The sequence below is a fragment of the Heliangelus exortis genome, chromosome 7 (genome assembly GCF_036169615.1).
Source record: "Heliangelus exortis chromosome 7, bHelExo1.hap1, whole genome shotgun sequence".
In the NCBI taxonomy this organism is placed as follows: Eukaryota; Metazoa; Chordata; class Aves; order Apodiformes; family Trochilidae; genus Heliangelus; species Heliangelus exortis.
The window spans coordinates 9,439,088-9,463,015 of record NC_092428.1 but is presented as its reverse complement, the minus strand read 5'-3'; the positions used below and the strand labels follow the sequence as shown (position 1 = coordinate 9,463,015).

Genomic DNA, 23,928 nt, shown 5'->3' with positions numbered 1-23,928 from the left:
TGCCTCACCGCATCGGAATGTCAGCGCGCGCCCCCGACCCGCAGCTCCGCGCCCCCCGCGCGCGCCCGGCCGGCCGGCGGCAGCAGCAGCGGTGGTGCGGGGAGGGGGGCGGGGGTTACCGGGGGTGCGCTGCCGCGGAGCAGCTCCGCCACTGCAGGGAGCGCGGCTGCGGCAGGGAGAACAACGGCTCGATTCAGGAGCGGGTAGAGAAGCGCAGCCCACAAGCTCTCCCCTGTGCTCCGCTGCCAGCCATTATCTCTGGGAAGAGAGAGCGGAGGCTGTGGAAGGGGGTTGGAAATGCTGCACTATTTCCATCGGCCGTACGGAAAAACACGATTTCGATGAACTCAGCTGTGCATCTTTGCACAATGCATCTTTAGAACAAAAAGAAAAGCAGTCTCCTCAACTTTAATTTGAAAGGAAGAATTATCTTTTTTTTTTCTTTTTTTTTTCTTTAAAACAAACAAACAAAAAAACAATCAAAACCCAAACCAGGCGAAATTTGGCCATAAATAATACGGGTTTATTTCGGACATTTTTATATGAAGGGCACCAATTCTCGTAACTAAGGTATGTGGAGATGATGTCCCACTACAGGGTTGTAAAACATAGAGTTAATTTAATTCAATCCCTTACAGTACAAGGAATTTGTCGTACTATTTTCGAAGGGAAGAGCAAATGTGAAAGTTTGGAAGTCAGATCTACTGCAATATATCCTACTCTGTTATCTCAGCGACCACCACACCTCATGACAAGAATTGTTTTGTGAGGGTAGTGCAAGTGCAATAGTATTGATGCCCTGTAGATAGTAATCATTGTGGAGAAAGTGTATTAGCACTTCAACTAATACATAAAAAAATCAATTAAGTTATCCACTGAAAGTCTACAATATTAAGTATTTTCCAAAAGGTTGTTTGCTTGGTTGGGTGGGTTTTTTTGTTTGTGTTGGGGTTTGTTTGGCTAAGTTTGGTTTTTTGTGGGTTTTTTTTGCTTTTTGGTTGGATGTTTGGAGATTATTTTTTTGGGGGGCGGGGAGGGTGTTGTTTAATAAATTGGGTCAGACTGCTGGTTTCCTGGCTTTACGTTTATCTGTGCTGACTCTCTCAGTGGCTTACAGGTTCTGATTATTAGAATAGTGAGAGAAAATACATCCATTATAGTAAAGCACCTTAATAGTTTTAGCAGCGTAACATTAAGATGATTTATTGCTTAGGAGATAGGAGAAATGACCGGTCTGAACTAATGTAATTAACTCGTAATATTGATCACTCTATACTGAAATACAGTTCATACTGGATAAAGTCCAGTTCCATCAGAAAATGCAATAATCCCTTTGCCACCAGTGTGGCTCCGATATCATTCACTGCACATGGGACCCCATAAAAATGCCACAATACAGTATTTTGCAAAAAGTAGTAGTCAGTCTTTCCCAATTTATGTTTTGTGTGATCTGTATGTTTTTCACTACTTCGTATATTCATATGCATACTGACCCATACTTCAGCTGATAATACTTCAGTGTACTTTACATTTTGTTAGTGTCAGAGAGAGGCATAGCAACTATTTCATAACAAATAATGCAGTAAGTTTTCAGCACTGCAATAGTGACAATGAATTATCCTCCAAGCACATCAGAAACTCTTCCATGGAAGCTTTTTCCAGTCTCTCTCTGCTTTTCCAGAACTGGAGTACAGGAAAGTTATTATCACATCATTCCAGTGGAAAATATATATAAATTTTCATTCACTAGGTATTTGTGCTTTATTTTTTTCAGCTTGCAAAACTCCAACAATAAAAATACCCTGTACTGAAAATAAAGTGATTTGTTTTACAGAATGGAATATTTGGAGAAATCACCATATCCCTGATTCAATAAAAAACTTAGGCATTTGTCTAACTTCAGGCACATGTCAGTGGGACAATTTAACACATTAGGGATCAATAATATGCTTGAGCAATTTGTTTCATTAAGGATGAAAGGATCCTGAGATCCAGCTCCCCATGTGTAAATTGAAGACTTCCGTGTTTCAAGAGGATACTGGAAGAATTTTTAATGGTAAGGGGTTTTTAGCACTGTGATGATGGAAGATATAAAAAACAGCAATGTGAAAGCTGTAAGTAAGATATAAAGATGACAGGTGGTAATTAATTTGATGCTCATTTTTTTCTGGGATGGCATTCACCTCTCTGAATACTGTAGGAAAGAAGATATTACAGAGTGCAAAGCTGCAGGACTGCAGTCTTCTTAAAGAATATTTGTGCAATTGATAGTTCAGAAATTTCATTCCTGAAATGCACTGCAGGTGCAGAAAATTTAAATATGAAGAAAATTTAAATATGAGAAAAATTTAAAATATGAAGCAATAATATGTCTCGATATATCCGACAATGTAAGTTGCTACTTAATGTTCTCAATGTGATTTTCTTCTTGAAAACAAGTCAGAAGTTATACATAGATCACAAGAAAGATGAAATTGCATCCTAGTTAACACATTTACAATTGAGATTAGCCATATTCTTTCCATTCCAACAGAAGTACATGAACCTCTGTGATGCTGCAAGCAGATTTACTTGAGAAGAACATAATTTCCTTGATGTCAGGTTGGAAAGCTGCCTGTTGAAATAGTTACTCAAGGAATCTGCTTTTGTTACTGCAAGATTCATCAGTTTGGGACCTCTTCCTGGTTGTACACACAAGAGAAATAACTCCCCTCAAAAAAAGTCACTGACCTTTCAAAACTAATTTTCTCCCAAGGTGTGGGAAGTGTGCAGGCATTTGTGAGCATCCAGGACTCCACTTCATCTGCTGGGGGCTCCCATGCTCGAGTTCTTCCCATGCAGAAGTGAATTTTAAGCTGCATGACAACCTCAGCACTATCCAGATGAAGAAAATATCTTTTGCTGCACTGTACTTGATTTGTGGGTCAAGATTTCTCTTTAACAGTCTTGGCCAAGCAGAAAGTCCTTTGAGAATGCTTCAATTTTATTTTCTTTCTCAGTGTCTGCCATGTTTTCATGAGAAGTGGCTGGAAGTCATCACGCTGTGCCCTACTCCATCAGGCTTGGCCGTATAGAAAGACAACAGATCCAGCTCAGATACACCACATTGCTAGATTCACTAGCAACAGAAATAAACATACAAGGTGGGTATTCAGATATTAAGTTTCACTGACCTGGGATTTTCCATGCAGTATTTATGGTAAAGAAAAATAAATTACTTTCAGAAAATATGGATCTGTCTTTTAGCTCTTACCAGCTAAGTCTTCTACTGACCATGTAATCTGGAGTTTAGGTTAAAAAAATTATTTCAAGATGAACTTCAGAGTGATGCATAAATCATAAATTCCACACATTCCTGCAAGATGGTAAGTATTATTCATATTATACAGATGGGGAAACTGAAGAAATGAGAGTTTACTCGTGTGGTTTTCCCAACATCAGGAAGAAAAAGTAGCTACAGTGTACATAAGAATACCTGGCTTTTTTTCTCCACACTCAGTCTGAACTGTACATCATTTGCATAAACACTGTGGTAACACATGTAAAGGAATATTTTGCTTTAATTGTGGTATTCTATAGCAATATTTTAAAACTATTTATTTAAAGAATTACATTAAAACACTTAAAATATGCTTTTAATTTTAAAAAATAGTCAATAGGTTTTTCCTTGGGGTTTGCTCTGAAATTCACCCTTCAGCTGGGACTAAAGAAAAGCATGCATGCTTCTGCACATGCAAACAGAAAGTCTGAAAGAAAATTAGAAACACATGAAAATAAGTACTGTTTTTTCTTAAGTGCACTCTGGTTCCAGTACAGCAAAATATTCACAGATTTACTAATGGATAGTAATCATTCTTGTGAAGGAGCAAATAGGCCTTATCTGCAATTAATTCATCTCTTCCATTACACTCATTACCATTCTATACAAGTACAGCTTGTGGTCACTTGGTAGCAATTGTTCTGTCAGGGAAGTTTATGCCTCTCTATAAAGCATGATTTTGTTTTAATCAGAAAGTTATTTTGCCCTATGAGATTTTTTTAACAGAAAGACAGTTTCAGACAAGAAAACCAGTATTTTAGTAAAGGGCCAATTTTGAGACTTATTTCATTGTGATTGCTTGATAAATAAATAATCAGAACCAGTACAATCTATACTGATTCAAAATAATAAACATATGGAAGGCAAACTACTTGAATTTCAGAAGTTGTTTTTGAATTATTAACTCTGGACTGAAGATTTCTTATCAAGCCTGCTGTCCTATCAACTTTCCTACTGTACTACATGTACTACACATTAAATGTTACTTTACATGATATGAAGTCTGGTTTTGCCTATCTGACAAACACCAGCAGTTAAGGAGGCAATTCTGAAAACCTAATGAACATGGTCAAAGGCTTTATATGCCTTCAATTAAGAAGAAAAAAAATAAAGTAAAAAAAATTAAAAACTGCTGAAAAGCCTAATAAGCTGAAATACTTAATTGAGTTTTTGAATTGACATCAACTGATCCATTTTCAAATAGTTAGTAGTCTTCCAATTAGTCTTTGGAAGAGATTCAAAAGGTTTTAGAGTAAACCCAACATTCTTCTCTGAGACAGAGGATTTCTGATAAGGACAAATAATTATAAATATGAAAAAATTACAATATCACTTTCTTGGCTATATAAGTTTTAGCCTGACAAATTTCATACTTCATTGGAGTAACTCCTGATATAGATCAAATTAAAGGAAGCCTTTTATGCCTCAGCTGTATTCCCATCATATAACTTAGCTATATTTTTACTACTGATTTTTGCTATACAGTTTTGCATTACAGTTTTGTCAAAAAGAGACACTATATTAGAATACAAGTCTTCAAAACATTGGAGGAACAACTCTTGTTTACTTCATATTACAGTTCAGGGACAATGGAAGTCAAAAGTCAAAGTACTAGTAGTTGAATAAAGTAAATAAAGTAAATAAATTAAATAAAATGGAATACGACACCTTATTTTCTGTTAATTCTCACCACCACCACCCCCCCCCAAAAAAAACCAAACAAACAAACAAATAAAAAAAAACAGATGGGAAATACATATCCATTAATGGATTAACCTATGATAATTTGGGGGCTTGAGTACTTAAATATAAATGATATTAAAGTGGCAAGTAATAAAACACTGACATTCCAGATCAAGTTATACAGCCATAATTAAAATATACTGAGAAGCCTGTTTTGTTTCCTCATATAGTCTTAGATTTAGAGTTCATCAAATACACAATAAAATCTTTAATACTTTGATTGTCCTTAACACCAATGTCTAAACAATAACCAGTCGACAGCATCAATTTAACATTCAGTTCCTTTACTGCCAACCTACCATAGTATACGTTTAATTTAATTCAACAACCAAACCAAGAATTTGTTTAGGTAACCAGCCAGAACATTTAAGGTCACAAGATACATTAAAAATTTGTTTATTTTTCTTTTAATAGCTGAAAAATCTGGGTGCCAACACAGTGGGCAATATTAGAAGACATGTAGTTTAAAAGTAGGTTAGTATTTTTTCTCTTAATGTTAACATACTTCATTTTGTGTTGAATGTTTCATAGTACTCGCTATGTAAAAAGTTTAAGTAAAAATCTTCCAGTGTTTTCCAGTGATATTTGGCAAAAAATTATTACTTTGCAGAAATATATAATACACACACATCAAAACATTTAATTATTGAATACAGGGAGGATTTAGCAAAGGAACCACATAAAGCTGACAAAAATTTTGTTGGCTTTTTCCAATACACTGCCCTTCTTTTAGGACTTAATTCTGCTCTCTGATGTTAATATAATTTGTCTTTTGTGCTACAAACAACATGTATTTTAGTATAGCCATTGTATGTGTTAACTATTACTGCATATAAACACAAAAGCTTAATGTCTGCAGCTGATTGATTTTCTGGTGCTATATCTCTTGATGTTCTTGAAGAATCTGCCTGTAGATGAATGATTATCAGGTCAAGATTAAGATTAATCTTTAAAAAATCTTTAATTTAAAAAATCTTTAAATAATTAAAAATTAATGACTGAAAAAAAGCAAATCCTACTTCATGCTAGTATGAACTACTTCACCTTAGTATCAAAATATGAGACTTTTACATGTGTATAATACTCAACCTTCATTAATAATATCAGAATATAAATGCATTCTGCAGAAATTGACATCTGTTGCAAAGTACTAACCTCAGTATTACCAGATTCTTCTAAGTCTACTTGAGAGGAAACATTATAAACCTTATAAAAAAGCCAAGCATATTCAAATTACTTTTAGCTTTCCAATAAAAACTCAAGTTGCTGAAATTACTAATGTAAAAAGGCTGCAGAACAGTTTTGTATAATGTTGACATTATTTGTCTCATCCTGAAAGTAGACATTGAGGTGGTGCTTACTACAGCTTATGTTTGGGACATTAAATTTTATCTACTAAAGGCTATAGCTATAAAAGCTTATGTTACTAATTTATCATTTTTTATCAGTAAGGATAGAGTTTAAATAAAAATTACTGCCAACTTTCATTGTTCAATCTAGTAAAAACATATTGCCAAATTCAGATACTCTGAATGTCTCAGTCAAGTGTTTGTTTCATATTATATTCTCCCACCTCATGCAAGTAACTGCAACAACACATTTTACACAATTTGAGGAATAACCTTATGTGTAATGCATTTTGGTCTGCTAGTAATACCACTAGCTGAAAGATTACTATAGCTACATTTGCTTTTGGAAAATGCAGTTTGGGAACAAGAGTGCTTTAAAATCAGCACCCAAAACTGGCTTGAGGAATTAATACTCTAGAAAAAGGTGATACACACACAGCAGTTTGTGTGACTGTTAAGCAAACTGTGTTTAGAAAGGAAAAAGGAAGTTAATCTGCAGAGTAAATAGTAGCTGATGAGTTGAAAGAAGAGTTGAAACTGGGAGTGTCATTCACAGGGTTAGATTGATCTGCAGTCTTTGCTGGACAATTTGTGAACTGTATCTTAGAAGGCATTATCTTGAGTTAGTTACCTGCACCCCATGTTATATAGCACCCAGCCAATGTCATCCTTACCACTCTCACATTTGGGGATCCCTCATTTGACTTGCAGCTGGATGGTGTCCAAACAGAAAGCATAATTCACACAATGTTCAGGAAATCAAGGTGGTTTCTGGTTACACAACATACTGGTTAAAAGAGCCCAACCCCTCATGTCTTTTTCAAATTCAGTTTTTCAATGTCATGCTGCTCTTTGGTTTTCTCAATAAAAAACTATTGAACTGAAGTAGATTCCAACATGTATTTAAACTGTTAGTTTGTTGGCTCTGACAAAAAAGCCAATTTTATAAAGAAAACATATGATCAGACTGTTCATTCCAATGTGCAACCAACTACTACTTTTCTGCCAGCTTTGATTAGCATTTGCTAGTGCACATGAATTCTGGATATGTAACAAATGGTCTTGCTTTGCCCCCTATTTTGACATTTGATACTGTCAAAGAAAAAGCTCAGGAATAAGCATTTGACAGTTAATACGTTGAAGGATGCATCTTTTCCACCAATGAACACAGGCTACTCTCTCTAATTTTACATTTGAAAGCCACCCACTTTTTAGGTTTACTTCCTCCTCCTTTGCATTCCACCCCTCTCGGAGTCTGAAACCCTCCTGCTTTAGTTCCTCCTGTTCAAACAGTGACAACACTGAATAGTAATTCACCATTTGTCAAAAAAATAATTTTCTATAATTTCTAAAGATAGTGCAGCATTGGTATCTCCTCCTGATTTCCAGTTCACAAGTTGCTAGCATATTTTAAATGTTACTGGCTTTCCAGTGAACAGTCCATCAATGGGAACATTTGACAGAGAATATGGATCATCTCCAAACCACATTAATCTTCACCGCATGCAGGATTAGGATTGGTTTGCTTTGTCCTGACCAACCTGTAGTACTGTATTTCCCTTTTCTGTGGGTTTTAATTCCATACCCAATACTCCCACCCCCTCAAGTATCCAAGTATCCACCTTCACTTCCACATCGGACAGATGGCAGTCCAGGCTCAACTGATAAACTGAAGGTAGACACAGCAAGTTGTATGTAAGCATGCTGGGATATCTATCAAAATTAGGGGACTTAAAAAGATCCATCAACCTGAAGAGAACTAGGCTGCAATTTTAAAAGTGCAGCATCACCCATCATTCTTCTGCCTAGAAATTCCTAATGCACCATGGGAAAATTGAAATGCAAATGATGCTTTTTTTTTCATTAATTACCCACCTGGAATATATTTTTAAGCATATGATAGAGGAAATCTGTCTTTTCACAAAAGACAGTTGGTAAAGACACAGGAAGTTTTAATCTGTAAATGAGGCTCTAAATATCCAATAAAAGGAGACAAAAGGCAAATTAGAAAAACGTGCTATAAAATACCTGTGGATACCACAAAACTTGAGAAGACTGTCCTCTAGAAAATGTAAAAGAGCTGAATCAAATTCTCAAGTATGGTCTCTATAGGAGAACAGTACATAAGTTTGTGGATAAAACTGTTGACATTTAGAGTGTTACAGAGTAACATAAAGAGCATCTATTATCTCAAAACCAAGGTTTCAAGGAAGGCCTACTACAGAAACAAAATACTGCATCTAATACTAGTTTTCCCATTTTCTTCCATGCTAACCCTGGAATATGAGCCATAATCTAAAGCAACACAGAGTCAAGATTATTCTTATATAATCAGCAGAGAACAAACTGTCCCTTCTCCTCCTTAAATCTGTACCAATTCACACAGAAAGGCTTCATCTGGACAGTTTTGCTAAAGAGTACTTGCTAGTCAAAGATTTTTTTGCCCCACGCTTTTGCTTTCCCTTTCCTCCCCTTCCTTTCCTTTCATAGTGAAATTGAGACACATGAAGCTGTTCTCCCAAGCTGGGTTCATCAAGATGATTTACAGTAGGCATTTAAATTAAACGGTGCAAGTTTTGCTGTTGCAGAAAATATGGTTAATCTGTACATTTTACAGTTGGCATAGCTTAAAAAAAATTAAAGTCCCAACTCACTTCCTTCCCTGCAAATACAACATAGCCCAACTATGCTGGTAACATCATCAATTGATATTGGCCATCTTTATTCCAGATTAAGAACTACTGAATTGCAAGGTTCCAGTGTGTAAACCAGAATAGTGAGATGAATTACACACACAAACCAGCCTTCTGGGGTAGAAAAGACTACTTTGGTATTTGTAGTCCTCTGGTAGACTTTAGATTGCAGTATTTCTTTTTCACTTACCAATTTAATAACGAATAAAATGTTTTGCCATATGTCAAGAGTAAAAAACAACAGCTAAGTGTTTCCATAATAAATTCCTACGTGTGTTACTACTAAAAGGAGAAAATAAGTCCTTATTTACTTCATATAAAGATGTTGCTTAATGAAGACATTGAGCAGATATCTATTAAAAAACACTAGCATTAAATATTTCTGAAAAGTGAAAAGTGAAAAAATGATGCAGTCAGGATTACTTTATAAAAGGATACATCTTTTTCCTTCACTTCCTTATCAAAACTCAATAGTGACCGAGAAACATTTATGGTAAAATAAAGGAAAGTTTGTTTGAAGAAATTAATCACAAATGGGAAAGTAAAAAGTAAATATTAATATCTGATTCATGGTACACTTCATAGCGTAAGAAAAAGGACTTGCCACATAGCCTTTCCAACTAATATTTGAAAGGTTTTTCTCTTCTTTAACATTGCTTAGCTTCCCAAAAACGTTCCAGAACTTCCTATTAAATAGACCACCTACCCTTCAGCTAACTTTCCAATGGAAAACAGGTTGGCAAGTATTTTTTTCTAGCTCACTGTAGTATCTAAATGTATCACCTCTACCCTTTCTAGTATTTCCCTTCCTTACATTGAGTTGTAGTTGGAATAACACACAGATCTATCAGACTTAAAGCATGGTGCATCTATGCTAAAAAGCTTGCATGACTTTCTCATTTAATTGGCTGGGCTGACCATAGAGAGTCTTTCAGCACACCTGGTCCTGTCCATACTCCTATGCTTCGGTGACCAGAGCAACACAGTTACTGGGAAACCCTAGCATTGGAAATATTTGGCAATAGGGTCCTGGGGATAAGGAGCTTGGAGATGTGCAGGGCCTCAGTACCTCAGCACCTGCACCAAGAACCTGCTCAAGAACTATGTTCAGGTCTCACCTCAGCCCCAAAATAAAAATCAGAAAATATTTTTGTAAAACCCCTGGTCACACAGGAGAAAAAAAGAAGGCAATAGTTCCAACATGCTGATTAGCTGTTCAGACAGCACATATACTCCACTTCTGTGCAAAATTAGACATGTTAGCCTACATTCATCATAACTCATCACAAATTACTGCAAATAACTTAATACCAAGCATGTACTTATGGTCCTCCCCTCTTCCCCCTCCCCCCCCCCCCCCCCCCCCTTTTTTTTTCTCATTTATTTTGCTTCAAAGAATGCTTAGGACATATGCTAGATGTACAGACCATATCTTATCCTGCAATATCATTACTGATGAGCTGCCTAATTTTTTACAATATCCCCTCCCAATTCACTGGCAGTCATGGTTGGCACTCTCACCTTGCTTGCTGAATTCAGTCTTTTTGGGCAACAGAAAGCTGACATTTCAGAGCACAGTTAAACTCCTCCATACCCTCTAGAGTATTTTGCTCTGAAAGGGAGGGCAAGATGCAGTTTAAACCATCAGAGAAGAGTTTAAGAGATTATTTAGGGGGGTGCTGAGCAGGATTCTTTAGTCATCTAAGTGCTCCAATAGCATTTGGACTCCTATTTAAATTTTGATACTTTCATAGTGTACATCACGCTGTTTTCAAACTTCCATTATCTGTAATTGTGGAGTTGGATTTTTAACAGGTTTTAGGCATTAAGAAATACATTCAGAAACATAGCTCCACCTGCTGACAGAACAGTCACAGTACAGAATAAAAATTAAACTTCACACTTGCTGACCAGAAAACATGGGGTTTCTTTCCACCTTTCACACAGACCACAGAATCATTTTATAGCAGCAGGGCAAAAAACTCAAATCTCTTTTTCACTTTGCTCAGTACAGGAGAAGGGCCAACTGAGCCCTGGGGCTCACCACACTGCCAGCCAGTTGAGGGAGGTGGTTGTCCCACTTTGCACTGGTGCAGCCCCATCTTGAGTACTGTGTGCAATTTGGGGCACCACAGTACAAAAAGGACATAGAGTCACTGGAGAGGGCTACGAGGCTGGTGAAGGGTTTAGAGGGAAAGCTGTATGAGGAGCAGCTCCTCCAGCCTGGAGGAGACAGGGGAGACCTCATTGCAGCTTCCTGCTTCCTCACTGGGGAAGGAGGAGGAGCAGGTGCTGTCGTCTTCTCTCTGGTGACTGATGATAGGACCCGAGAGAATGGAAGAAAGATGTGCTGGGGAAGTTTAGGTTAGATATAAGGAAAAAGTTTTTCACCCAGAGGGTGGTTGAGCAGTGGAACAGGCTCCCCAGGGAAGCAGTTAGGGCACTAAGCCTGCCTGAGTTCAAGTGTTTGGATGATGCTCTCCCCCCCACTTCTCTTAAAGCTTAAGTTTTTATTATTAGGTACTTAGTTCTTCTAAAGAACCTACAGAACTACCATGAAAAAGTCACAAAGTTTCTCCATAAAATTCTTTCACAATTAGTTTTCTCCTGCCTGTGCATGGCACAGTAAGCTCTGCTATAATAACTTTTTGCCTTACTCTGGACCCTAAGAAAAAAGATGGTGTCAGATCATCTACAGTAAGTAGTTTTTTTGAGTGCATAAGGTGAAGAAAAGGGTGCTGGATGGACAGTCCAATACTGCTAGTATTTCCCTACTATCTAACTTTCTTCCCTCATTGATTTTCCCCTCTACAATGCTAAGTGACACCCAGAAATAAAGATCCATTACACACACAAAGCTCTGAAGGAGGTTCGTACCCTCACCCAGTTCCTATTTTCTTCTGCTCTTACAAATCCAGGCAGCACTGCAGGAGGAAGCACTGTTATACAAATAATTAAATATTTGCTACGGTTTTCCAAATGAGAAGTTTCTTCTGCTTTTTCCTCCTTGGTGAAAAATTAATCTAATTATGGAAAAACTAGATAACGGAAAGCGCTGGGATCAATTAAGTATCACCTTATGACAGAAGGGACAAGACTTGAATCCAAATCATGACATATAGAAAAGACACAAACAAACAAACAAAAAACACCACAAAAACAAATTGCCACTTGGGCACAGGAAAATTTAACTTTACTGACATGTCAATGCTACAGTGTTTCCAGTGAAGAAATTGTTGTATGGAAGCTGATTGAGCTTCTTTTCCTCTCCAGCTTGTAGTAAGGCACAAATATTGATTGCCACAGCATGTTAGTAGTATTAGAATTTGAGGCATGTTCATAACTATAAGGGCTGCTTGATTAACAGTTCTTTCACAAAGATTTTACAGTCACAACATTCAAATATGTTCTACTAATCAATGCAAACCAGAGATTAAATTCTTCAAGCTCATTTTATTAGCAATGATTAATATAAATCTCTTAAGAAAATAGTCTTAACATTTCAATATATAAGAATTGCTTATAAAAATATACTACTACATAACAAAGCCAGTAACTTCTACAAAACATATAATTCAACATATATTTAACAATATATAGGACAGAGTGAAAATCCTTTAATTAGTGCTAAAGGTATTTTTACCCCCTTTTTGTCAAACAGTAACTCACGTAACATAGGAAACTACTGATTCTGATATACAGAAGTTTTTTCACCATAGAAGTCTATGAATATACCACCCTGAAGTTACCTGCATCTGCAGGAACATAAAGCCACAACTTTTCTTTGGATGGACAGGCAGTTTTAATGATAGAAACATTCTGTTGGTAGCACAACATCCTGGTGAAGTCAGCATTGCACATCTGCTGTCAGCATCGCCAACCCTGAACACATGCACAGAGATGGTTCTTCTACTGCCCTTATGGGACATGGTTACCATAGTTAATGGAACTGAAAAACTCTTCCTGATTAACTACTGCTAGTTACAAAAAAAAAACTTAAGAGGCTGCACCTCTAGAAATAAACTTTCTTCAGACAGCCCTTGAACAAAAGCTCAAGAGAAAATACTGTGGGGAGTAGCAGGGGGCAGAGAGGGAGGAAATGTTTATAGTAAATGATGATCAAGGGAAGTATTAACCATCTTGCCATTCTCAGTTACAGGAAAAACCATCAGGCTCTCTCATACAGGTACAGGTTTTGGAATCAGGAAAGAGCTTGGTTTCAGATTTCAGAAGAAAAATGACACATTAAACCAGTTATTTCACCAATGCTGTTACACAGAAGTGACTTCATGCCAGGTGTTAGATAAATGCAGGAAATAAATTTTAACTGTGTAGACTGCCCTTGTCTCCACAATGAGTTTGTCAAATTCTTAGAGCAGATTTATTTGGAGGTTTTAGAGCAGATTTTAACAACCAACTTAACCTGAAAGAAACTGCTGTACAGCGAAAACACATAGGTACTATCAGGTAGGTAAGGCTTTAGGGCTATAAAGTCCCACTGGAGACAACAGATGTTTACAGTGTTTTGCATAGTAAAGGAAATAAGAAATATGCTTGTAATGCATCAGTAACAACTGAATTTTTTACCCTATGTTTATGTGCAGAACAACCAATAACTCTCTTCCTATTCAGAATCTACTGAAATAAGTACATTGAATACATTGAAATTCAAGAGACACTTAACGGGCGATAAACATTAATTATGTGTTTCAGACTCAAAGCTCAGAAAAAATAACATTTGACCCTGAGAAATTTGCTTTATTAAAACTTAATAAGCTAAAAAAGATTTCAAAGTAAAAATCTGAGGAAAGAAAAAACAATGAAGAAAAAAAAAAAAGGAAAAATCAGAATCTTCAAGAATCAAGGCTCAGCCAGTTTAGCTTTGGATTCTCAAATTGCTAAAATCTTGAAGAAAAAAATATTGACCATCTTAACAGAAATTCTAAGAAATAATTTGAATCAAGAAAACAAGAATTTTAGTGTAACCATATTCTTGCATAATTTAATTTTTTTCAACCGCAATTTAGGTTTTCAACCTACATTTGAGTGAAAGAAAATCTTTTAAATTGAGGTGGTTAAAAAACCTTATAGCTTAAATTGTCTTGTTCCCAAAATCATCAAGAAAAGCTAGTTACAGAAGCCAGCTCATCATGCTTCATGACTAGAGAAGCCCTAGTCAAGTCCTTCATTCTCACACCAGTCAGACAACTCTCTAAAAGATGGATCAAAATCAAGTTTGAAATTTTAACAACTTCAGTATTGAGTTAAGGAACAGCTGAAAGAAATAAGCACATGGACTCCGTAAGAAGAGCCAATAGGTTCAGGCAAAGAAAAAAAAAAAAAAGCCAACAAACATCTGGAAGTTTTGACACTACAGGTATGGAAGTATATCAAAGGAGTTTCTGCAAGAACTTGAGAGAAAATTACCAACCACTGTATCAGGGTGTTGATTTCAGGTGGGCTTATTTTCTGCACTTACATGTTGTGGAGAAGAAAGAAATCTTTTCTTCAGTAGCCTGCTGTTCTCTAAGTGTAAACACAATTCATAGAAATCATAGGATCTCAAGATTTTTCAGTGTAAGGATCCACATACTACGTCAAAACAGCATTCATACGCTGGAATTTAAACTGTTATCTAATTCCCCTTCCTAATGTTTTCACACTGTCAAGTCCAGACTACTCTGGTTTTGTCCTCTCCAATAACCTAACTAAAAAGTTAAATAGCTGGATCAACCCCTTAGGCCAGTTCAGCACAGAGCCACAGAAACACAAGCACTAAGCCAACAGGGGGATCAGGACTAGCTGACATCCCAAGTTTACATCAATCTGAACTGCTTTGGAACCACACCTTGGTAAGTGTCAATTCAAATATGAAGTGAAGCAGTAAAAAAATGCAGTTTATTTTCCCTCCCTTCCATTAAAGCTGTTGCTCAATGGCAGTAATAGCTGAGCAGAAGAAACAACCCCAGTTTATAATCTCAAGTATTAAGCTAAAACCAGAGCCAAACTGGAATTTTGCTATTACATCAGGGTTTAACAAGATGTGAAAGCAGTTTCATACTACTCCTGACCTTATTAGCAGTAGCTGAACTTTATCTGTTCAGAAGAAAGAGAGACAGGACATCTATAAGCAGGAGTGATTCTACCACTTAAGTGGAATTTGCTAATGCCCATAAACCTATTTATGCATTCAGGGTGGTGGTTTACATGTAGAACTTTGCATAAAGATGGCTTCTAACATCCAGGTGCTTTCCAAAATACCACACATATTCCAGTGCTTCAGGACTCAAGACCCCTAGTTCTGTCCTGCCAGGATGCAATACTTACTAGCAAAAGGAAAAGATGTGTGACTAGATAGCTACAAATCAAAATAAGAAAACAGCCACCTTTAGTGATCTCAAAAATAAAACAAATATTGAGTCTACAGAACACAGCATTCTTCTCTAGAAAAACACTGCAGTGAGTAAATAACTGAGAAACACCTCAAGATACAAAGGACCAAGTAAAGATTGAAGTTAAAATTTTAAGCACTACTGAGACAATGCTCCAAAAGTATCTAAGACTCTATTTGGGAAAATCATCCATTCCTCCTCAAACACGGAGGACACCAAGATCAATAACGTAAGCCTTTTTTCTTTGTATTTGTAGGTTTCCAGATAAAGTGAGATGATGTGTAAGAGAAGTGACTAAGTGCAGATTTCAAAGGGCCAGCTGGAGAACTGGGGCTGAAGCTGCCCCCAGTGCCACCTCCACATCATGAAATGTGTAGGCACAGCTTCACACTCCCACGAAGCTCTCCTCAAACCTGTTCTGTAGAATATCTGCCATGACCTCGCCAACCTGCATTTTCTGTGAAACTGAAATTACTCTGCACTCTTGTATTACTTAATAGAAGGACTTACAGTAAAGCTTCTCCTTAATTGATGAAGGCCAAGACAACTTAAACTTGGTCTCAAAAAGAGTTTTTCGTACAAAAGAATACAGAAAAAAGGTTGGTAAGCAGCATTGAAAATAACCTGTATTAAATACCTAAAAATATAATATTTTGCATAGAATAAAGTGCAGCTACAGCATAACATTCCATACCACAAGAATTTATGAGTGGTATACAATTTATCACAGTCTCTCAACACTGAGAGCAACTAAAGAAATGTTTATTGGGAAAATCACAAAAAATATTAAGGTGATTATGTTGTTTCATTATATCTGTAAAGCAATTGCAAACATTTAGTTCTTTTAAAAAAAAGGAAAGCAATCCCAATAGATAACTTCCCCATGTTAGTTTTCGGTAGATATTACTTGGAAAGATGAAATACCTATACTTTTGTTCTTTTAGAATCAAAATTTAAAAGAACATTTGGCATCATTCCTGGGGGGGGGAGAGGAAAAAAAAAAAATTAAAATCAGAAAGCTTGTAAATGTGCAAGCTTTATCTGTTCTCTAAAAGCTGGATGTCTACAGGATTATAATTTGTCATTCCCTTCTAACTTTTGCACTGCAATCCCTCTGGTAACCAAGCACAAAATATCATTCATTAAATAAGTTTAGGAGACTGATTTCCATTGTTTAGCAGAATAAAGAAAGGGTCTAAGAAGTGGAGAATCACAAATTTTAGGAAAAAAAAACCCAAAAAACAACTATTGTCCACTTTTGATAGGAAGCAAGCCACTTTTAAATATCTTTCTACTTCTCATAATTGCATGCGTAACTATGAGAAAGAAAAGCATATACCTAACCAGTTCTTGAAACATCAGTTTTGGTTGCTTGTTTTGTTTTTAAATCAACTTATTTGATATGACTTTGTACTACAATTTGGTAAAAGACGCTTAAAATAAATAAAAATAAATATTTTTATATATCTCAAGATCACTTGTTTCTGTAATGTATTACTGTCTGTCTTGTTAAATTTCATTTTGCTTTGCTTTTTTCAAGCTCTGTCGCCACTTACGGATGGCAGTTCCGGAACTACTGGCTACCACACAAAGGGCACCACCCACAGTCCACCAAGTTGGGAAATGATTGAGAAAAAGAATTTGTAAAATAAAAGCAAACACCACATCCATTGTTTTCATTATGGCTACAGGTCCAGCTTTCTCTATCTGCAAAGCTTTTGTGAGAAATATCTGACCCCCTAACCCTAACAAGCCTATTAATACTAAAAGAACCCTATCTCTACCACAATATGGCAAACGCCATTCACCCATAACAAACAATGCTATAACACATCCAAGGAAACCAATGACTGCATAATACCAAATTGACAAAAAATAATGCACAGATTTTCCCACCTTTCTTATTATAACAAAAGTGGAAGCTCCAGATACTGTGCTCATAAGTGCTGCTATAGTTCCTTTAAGGTGATCTGTGTAACTTCCTTCAATCCCCGCAACATTTGACCCAAACAGAAATGGTGGTCTGGCAATTAGAATCACTCCAGTGATTGCGAAGAGAGTAAACAGAAGATCCCAAATACTATATTTCTCTTTAAGAAAGATCCATGCCAGCAACGATGTGAAAACAGGACTGCTAAAAGTTATGACAGTGGCATCAGCTAGTGGCATGACTTGAAAAGCATAGTAGAGAAGAATCATTGCACTAGAGCCAAGGAATCCTCGGAAGAAAAGAAAAATTCTTTTACCTTTTGGTCCCAAAAACCCTGTTCTGAAAAACAGAAATATCACATTAATGTTACTGAGCATAACTTCATGGAAAATCAATACATTTGATACAATCCCTGTAGAAACCTCTATAATCCAGGGAGTCAAAGATTTGCAGTTTTCTGAATTGTGTTAAGAAACTAAAAAATAACACAAAGCAAGACAAGTCTGAGTTAAAATAATATTGCAACATAATTTGAGTGATAATTCTATGTGTATTTCTAAGAAGTAACTTTAAACATTTTCCACACTTACTTGTAGTATATTAGACCAGGAAGTACAAACACCATTTGGAAAACACATCGAATTGCACTCACTTCCACTGAATGCACATCTTCTATTTTTTTAAGAAACAAAGAAGCCACTGAGAAGAGGAAGGCAGACAGTACAGTATAAAACAGACCAAGTCCTGGACATGCATCTTTCTTCTTTGTTCCTGCAACAGATAAATTCCAGTTAATAATGACCTATTAGAAGACTTCTCAGGTCAGATAGCTCTACACATTTGAAGCTATTCTTGTGGTAGAGGACAGGGAAGGCAAAAAAACCAAATTCAAGTACTACACGTATTTAGCAGACCTACCTTGAAGTTAAGTTTCACTGACCACCACAGGTTTCTTTTTTTTTCTTAAAACAGGAGGTAGGAGATAAACTCAAACACTTTGGATACAAACTTCTCACAGTTCTCTATGAGTTATTAGGCTTTATTGTTGGAGGCATCAGACTTGTTCACTAGTTTGGGCCATTCACTAAAGGACTAATCATATGATTCTGACCACTGCCCAAGGATCAATAAATGCAACCAATTGCAAGGTGGCCCATGGTCAGACACTGAAACACAAACTTATTACCTTGAGAATCATCTGATTATTTACTATGCTAAATAAGGTTCATAAAAAACTATTTTGTTTCTTTTGTCACAAGCACACACACATAAAAATTGCTTAGACCTCACTTTTGTTATGCCTCACGTTTACTTTGCCACTAGATCACACTAAATTGGCCTAGACCTGCAGAAGTTTCATGTAACACTTTCAACTTGCTATAAGAATCTAAATATTTTCTTCAAATAAACAAACACCTTTTTAAGCAGAAGAAATTTAAGTGACTATTTTCATAGGCCTGCTTAAAGTACTGATACCTATCAGAGTTCCATGAAGACCTTTGTTTCATCTTAGCTTCACCTTAGCTTATGCTTATTTGTCCTACTCTCTTTCTGAAGTGGTTTCTCAAATTAATGGTTTCTAACTCAAGCTTCTCCATTGCCTCAGGCTCTCTTCAGGGACACAATCTTCCTCGTTTGAGTCCCTACCTTCAATTATTAAAAAAGACCAAGCAACAAAACCAAACCAAAAGCAGAGTGGGTTAATTGCTGACCTCAACACTGTCTGGGAAGAAACCAGCCTTTTTGTTACTACTTTGGTCCTTAGAAGGAACAGCCTTTTCGCTGAACCTATAGGTGAACACCACAGAAAAGAGAACCATCTAAGAATCTGAGTGGGGTGTTACCTCACTATCTCTTTTCTTTCTGCTTGTGTAAAAATGGGGAGTTGCCTTTTCTTCTACTACACAGTTTAAAGATAAGAGGGAGAACTCCAAGTCCCTGAAGCAGTGTTTTGATAAAAGGGTGCCTCATCTCACATTAGTGTGGGAACATACGAGCCTTACAGATCCTCTAAAACATAATCATCAGGGCACTGCTGTGAGTTGCTTAGCAACTAAATATGGCTTTGAGGCTTGCTTTTTTAAAAATTTGGGTGTGTGGTTAGTTTTGGGTTTTTTTTTAATTAATAAATCTTGTCACAAACCATTTTGGTCCTCCTTCACATCAGCACTCAAGGCTGAAAAACTGCATATTTCCACCTAAGAGCTGAGCCTTTGGCTGATACATTGTGTGCAGCATTGGTTCTGGCTTTAGTAGTTTTAGAGGCCCAGGTTTTATAATTGCAACCAGAATTTAAAGTAGGCAGAAAGCCTGCTTTTCAAGGAATCCTGTCACACTGAAGCTGAATGACAGTTTCTACTTGAAATATTTCTATCTAGCAACAGCAACTTACATAAAAGTGAGTATAAAAACTTAACACAAATGAACACTGGACTGGGACATCTACCAACTTGAAACAGAGGGGATTTTTCAAATATTCCTGAATTGCATAACATCCTAATCCACACAGTCACACAACAGAACTACAAAATCAACATCATGTCCAATATTAAAGCAAGCAGAATCAGCCTGGCCTATAACTGAAATGGGAATTCCAAACCCAGGCTGGCTTATGGATGAACACAGAACAAACAGAACTATTAACTTTTATTTCAGGCATGATAGCCTGTCTGATTACTACAGAATGAAGCCAATCTAAATAATGGAAGTGTTGAAAGGGAAAACAAAACAAATTGAAGCAAAGTAAGCTGAAAGGGTCTTGTACCCTGAACTAAGCTTTGCATCTGAAGGAATCAAGAAAAAACAGAAGGAACTAATTTTTGTAAGCTACCCAATATATCAAGCTGATCAGAAACAGTAATACTAGAATTTAAGCCATCAAATTATATTGCCAAAGAATATACTTGGTGCAATGAGAAAGTGTTTTATTTCCTTTTAAAAATAAAATGGTACAAGTTCTTCCACCAAAAACATGAATTACAGTTCTGAAGAGTACTTATTTCAAAATATGTTTTAAAGAGAAGTTAGGTCAAGATAACATTCCCACCCCACAAAATATTAAGCCTCCAAACACTAGCCCAACTTCATCAAAATATTCAGGCACTCATGCTGTTTTTAAAAAGTGAAGCATTCTAAAAACAGAGTTTCAAGTAGTACCCAAGTTCTCTTTATGAGTGGCTACAGATTCAAAATTTGGTTTTCCAGTTTTATTCCCTGACCATCTTCACATGTAAAGCTTTCAAACAATCTTCCACTCCTGTTTTAGGAATCTAGTCAAATACTTCCCACTGCAAAGCATTTTCTGAGTATATTATTTTAGTTTGCACTTTCATGTCATGCTTTCTTCAAACAGTTTTTATATTTGCAAAATGTATACAGTGAAGAAAACCATACTTCTCACATACATGTGTCTCGGGGAAAGTAGCAAAGACAGAAGAGTATTGGCTATGGGGAAGATGGTCAGTGAGATGATTCTCTCACACCTTCAGGAAAGCCAGAAGAGGGTGATCCATTGCTCACACCGTAAGAAGCAGAAGATCAGGTCTCTCACATTTCAGTAAAGCACCAGGAGCAAAACAGCCTACATATGCACTAATCATGATCATGCAGACAAGATCTAGGTATGATTCATACACTCCAGCCATTGACTCAATCAACATTTTGCTAGACAGACTACCAAAAAAACCCAAAGTATAAATGTAAAGATTTCAAACACTGTTTTTATTTTCCCAAGTTTTCTTCACAAGTGATACTAACACAAATTTCACTGGTGAAGTTTACGCTCTCTCCTCTGGCCTCTCTGCAGTCACTAGCTAACTAAGTTCACCATTTTATCCACTTTCTGCTGGAAAGTCAATTATAGTCCGCGTTTAATGAGAAACACATTTTCACTGAAGTTGTTTAAAATTTACACATGCCAAAGTACTTCAGGTAACTTCAAAAATTACTTTAAGATAGCATTTCTGTTTTGAAAGAAAGCCATGTTAAACTTACAAAAAATTAGCATATTTCACAGTACGTTTGTGGCTTTAACAATTCAAAGTGACCAACGAGTGAAGCACAGATTAAGACAAAAATAAAGCAAACATTAACACTAAAGCAAGGTAAGAATTACCAAGGAAAGTCACAGTTGCAAGTACATGGACTTGTTGAACAGCACTCTCACCCCTTCACAACACATTCAAAGTGCCAGAAGTTCACACTGCCAGAAGGCACCTCCCTTTATCCAAACCTGCCAAGTCTTACTTTAAAACTCTGGCAACGTTAGTTCTATTTTTCCGAGGGAAAAGAAGCTACCGAAGCTCTCGTAGAAGCGATCGAGGAGCAGCCCGCCCCTAGGGATAGGAGTGAGCGGAGCGCTGCGCCCGCTCCCGGGTAGTGAGCGCCGAGCCCGGGCCTGAAGCGAGCATGGGTACAGGCACCGGGGCTGCCCGTCCCTCCCGCGTTACTCGATTTCTTCGCCAGGGGCCGGCCAGTCCGGTAAAAAGGAGAGGGATGAGGACGGCGAAGCCGAATCCCTCGCAGGGGGGGCCGATGTCCCTCACTGGGCACCAGCTGTGAGCCGCCAAAGCCGGGGACGCCTCGGAGGCGGCCAGACTACAGCCTGACGCCCCGAGCAACCGGCGACGGGGCGGGCAGAGGTGCCGGGCGCCCTCTGAGGCCGCCCGAGCTCCCTCTGCGCCCCGCCGCCGCGTGCGATGATCCCCGCTGCCCTCGGGGCCGCTTCCTCTTCCTCCGCCCTGCCGGCAATGTCACCCCAAAAGCGGGCAGCCCATACAGGAGAGCGCAGCCCCCCCTGCCCCGCTTGCTAGGCTCCCCCTCCTCACCAGGTGCCTTGCAGCAGCGCGGCCAGGACAAGCCCGAGCAGCAGCCACAACCGCGGCGCTCTTCGGCGCCCGCCGCCTCCATGCCAGGATCCAGGCGCAGGCAAGGCTGCCCCGTACCCGCACCGTCCTCTCGGCTCAACGGCACCTTCGGCTCATTTCCGCACGCTGCCGGAACAGCGACGCTCTCGCAGCCCTGACACGGCACCATAAGGACACCGTGCTGCCCGCGGGAAGTACCGGCTCCTCACCGGCCGGCTAGCACCTGCCCTTATGCGCATGCGGTGCCCCCGCCCAGCACCGCCCGGCTCCTTCCTTTCCCCCGCCCCGGAGCGCTGGCGCTGAGCACTGCAGGGTGGGGTGACTCCCCCGGGTCGCGCTCCCCACCTGAAGTAAGGCGGGTTGCTGCTCTCCAGCCCAGTACAGATCCCTGCCTGAAAGCCCAGAGAGAGTCAAACGCCTCTCCCGAGACGGGAGGCAGCGCCCTGCCAGCTCCTGCCCAGCAGCCCCTCAGACTGCGGCGACTCCTTGAGAAGGAAACTCGCGGGAGGCGGAATCCGACCGGGAGAGGGGCCTGGGCCGCGCCGGGACTCGGCGTGGAGAGAAGTGAGGCTACCGAGCCTCGGGAGGGGGAGCTCTCATCTCCGGGGGGGCGGTGGTCGGCGGGGCGGCTGAAGGCGCGGCTGCTGCTGGCCAACTTTTTGAAGCGGTGAGCTTGTAAGGAAATAAAACTGGCAAATGATGGCGCAGTTTTTTTCGGGGCGTTGTTGTGTCATCTGAGCGCCTGAAATAAAAGTATGTAACTGTGGGAGCGCATAGGAGTGATAACCGCACAGTACCCGCTATCAGCCTGCTCCTAGGGGGGATCTCACCGAGCTAATTAGGCTTTTATGACAGCTTCTCCATATTCTGTGTGTCACAGTTTGAAATCCTGCTGTTCCAATCTCGTCACCGACTTAAATAGTTCGGCTTTCCTTCAGTGGGCCCATTAACATTTAATTGCCGTGTCTGTGAGCAGCATCTCGCTGGAAGCTGCCTGCACCAGCTGCGTTCATAGAGGTCAGAATGGAAATGGGAAACTGATGGGCGATTTAGTAATTCTGTGTGCATGTGAAAAGCCTTACGGGATTGTTAGTAGCGTACAAAAATCATTTTACCACCGTCTGGTGGCATGTTTTCCTTGAAAAAAAACAGTGCCACCTATGGCTTTGGGCAGGGGAATCTGAAAGGGGAGCTGGTGCAAAGAAATACATGTAAAGGAGTAGCCACTTACCCATCCGGAGTGCAGAGAAAAACAAGGAGAATAAATTTTAAATGCTAAAATTCTTCCTTTTTGTGCAACTTGAGCTGTTATCAATAATTAAAATGGGAAGGAATTTCTATTCAATTAAGTGATTTATGATCACTAATCTTTTAGCTGCATAAGTTAATCAGTGTTTATTTCTTAAGGGAAATGTACAGCTTCAACAAAAAAAGTTCTAAATGGTAAATACAAGCTATTTCACGCGAACTATTTCAAGCTTTCCCTCAAGCTACCTCATAAAAGCTATTTCAAGCTTTCCTTGTCTCTGCCTCATTTTGTAGTTCATGCTAACACACCAGGAGCCATAAATATTTCATTATCTCAGGGCTAGCATTTGATTAATATGACCAGAATTATAACTAAAAATTATACATGT

General features: G+C 38.4%; 1 protein-coding gene across 5 annotated transcripts; it reads right to left on the bottom strand.

Annotated features, from left to right (window-relative positions):
* Positions 1–465: 465 nt before the first annotated feature.
* On the bottom strand, positions 466–22,888 carry SLC35G1 (solute carrier family 35 member G1). Of its 5 annotated transcripts, none has more exons than XM_071748706.1 (4): positions 22,253–22,888; positions 18,017–18,197; positions 7,043–7,122; positions 466–3,746 (listed from the first exon to the last, which is right to left on the bottom strand). In XM_071748706.1, exons 1-4 carry the CDS (start codon positions 22,458–22,460, stop codon positions 3,694–3,696), a joined length of 522 nt encoding a protein of 173 aa, XP_071604807.1. In that variant the 5' UTR covers positions 22,461–22,888; the 3' UTR covers positions 466–3,693. The 5 variants fall into 5 exon arrangements, with proteins under 5 accessions (XP_071604807.1, XP_071604808.1, XP_071604806.1 ...); XM_071748707.1 differs by lacking the exon at positions 466–3,746 and adding an exon at positions 3,754–4,606; XM_071748705.1 differs by lacking the exons at positions 466–3,746; positions 7,043–7,122 and adding exons at positions 12,269–16,473; positions 17,393–17,765.
* Positions 22,889–23,928: the final 1,040 nt, after the last annotated feature.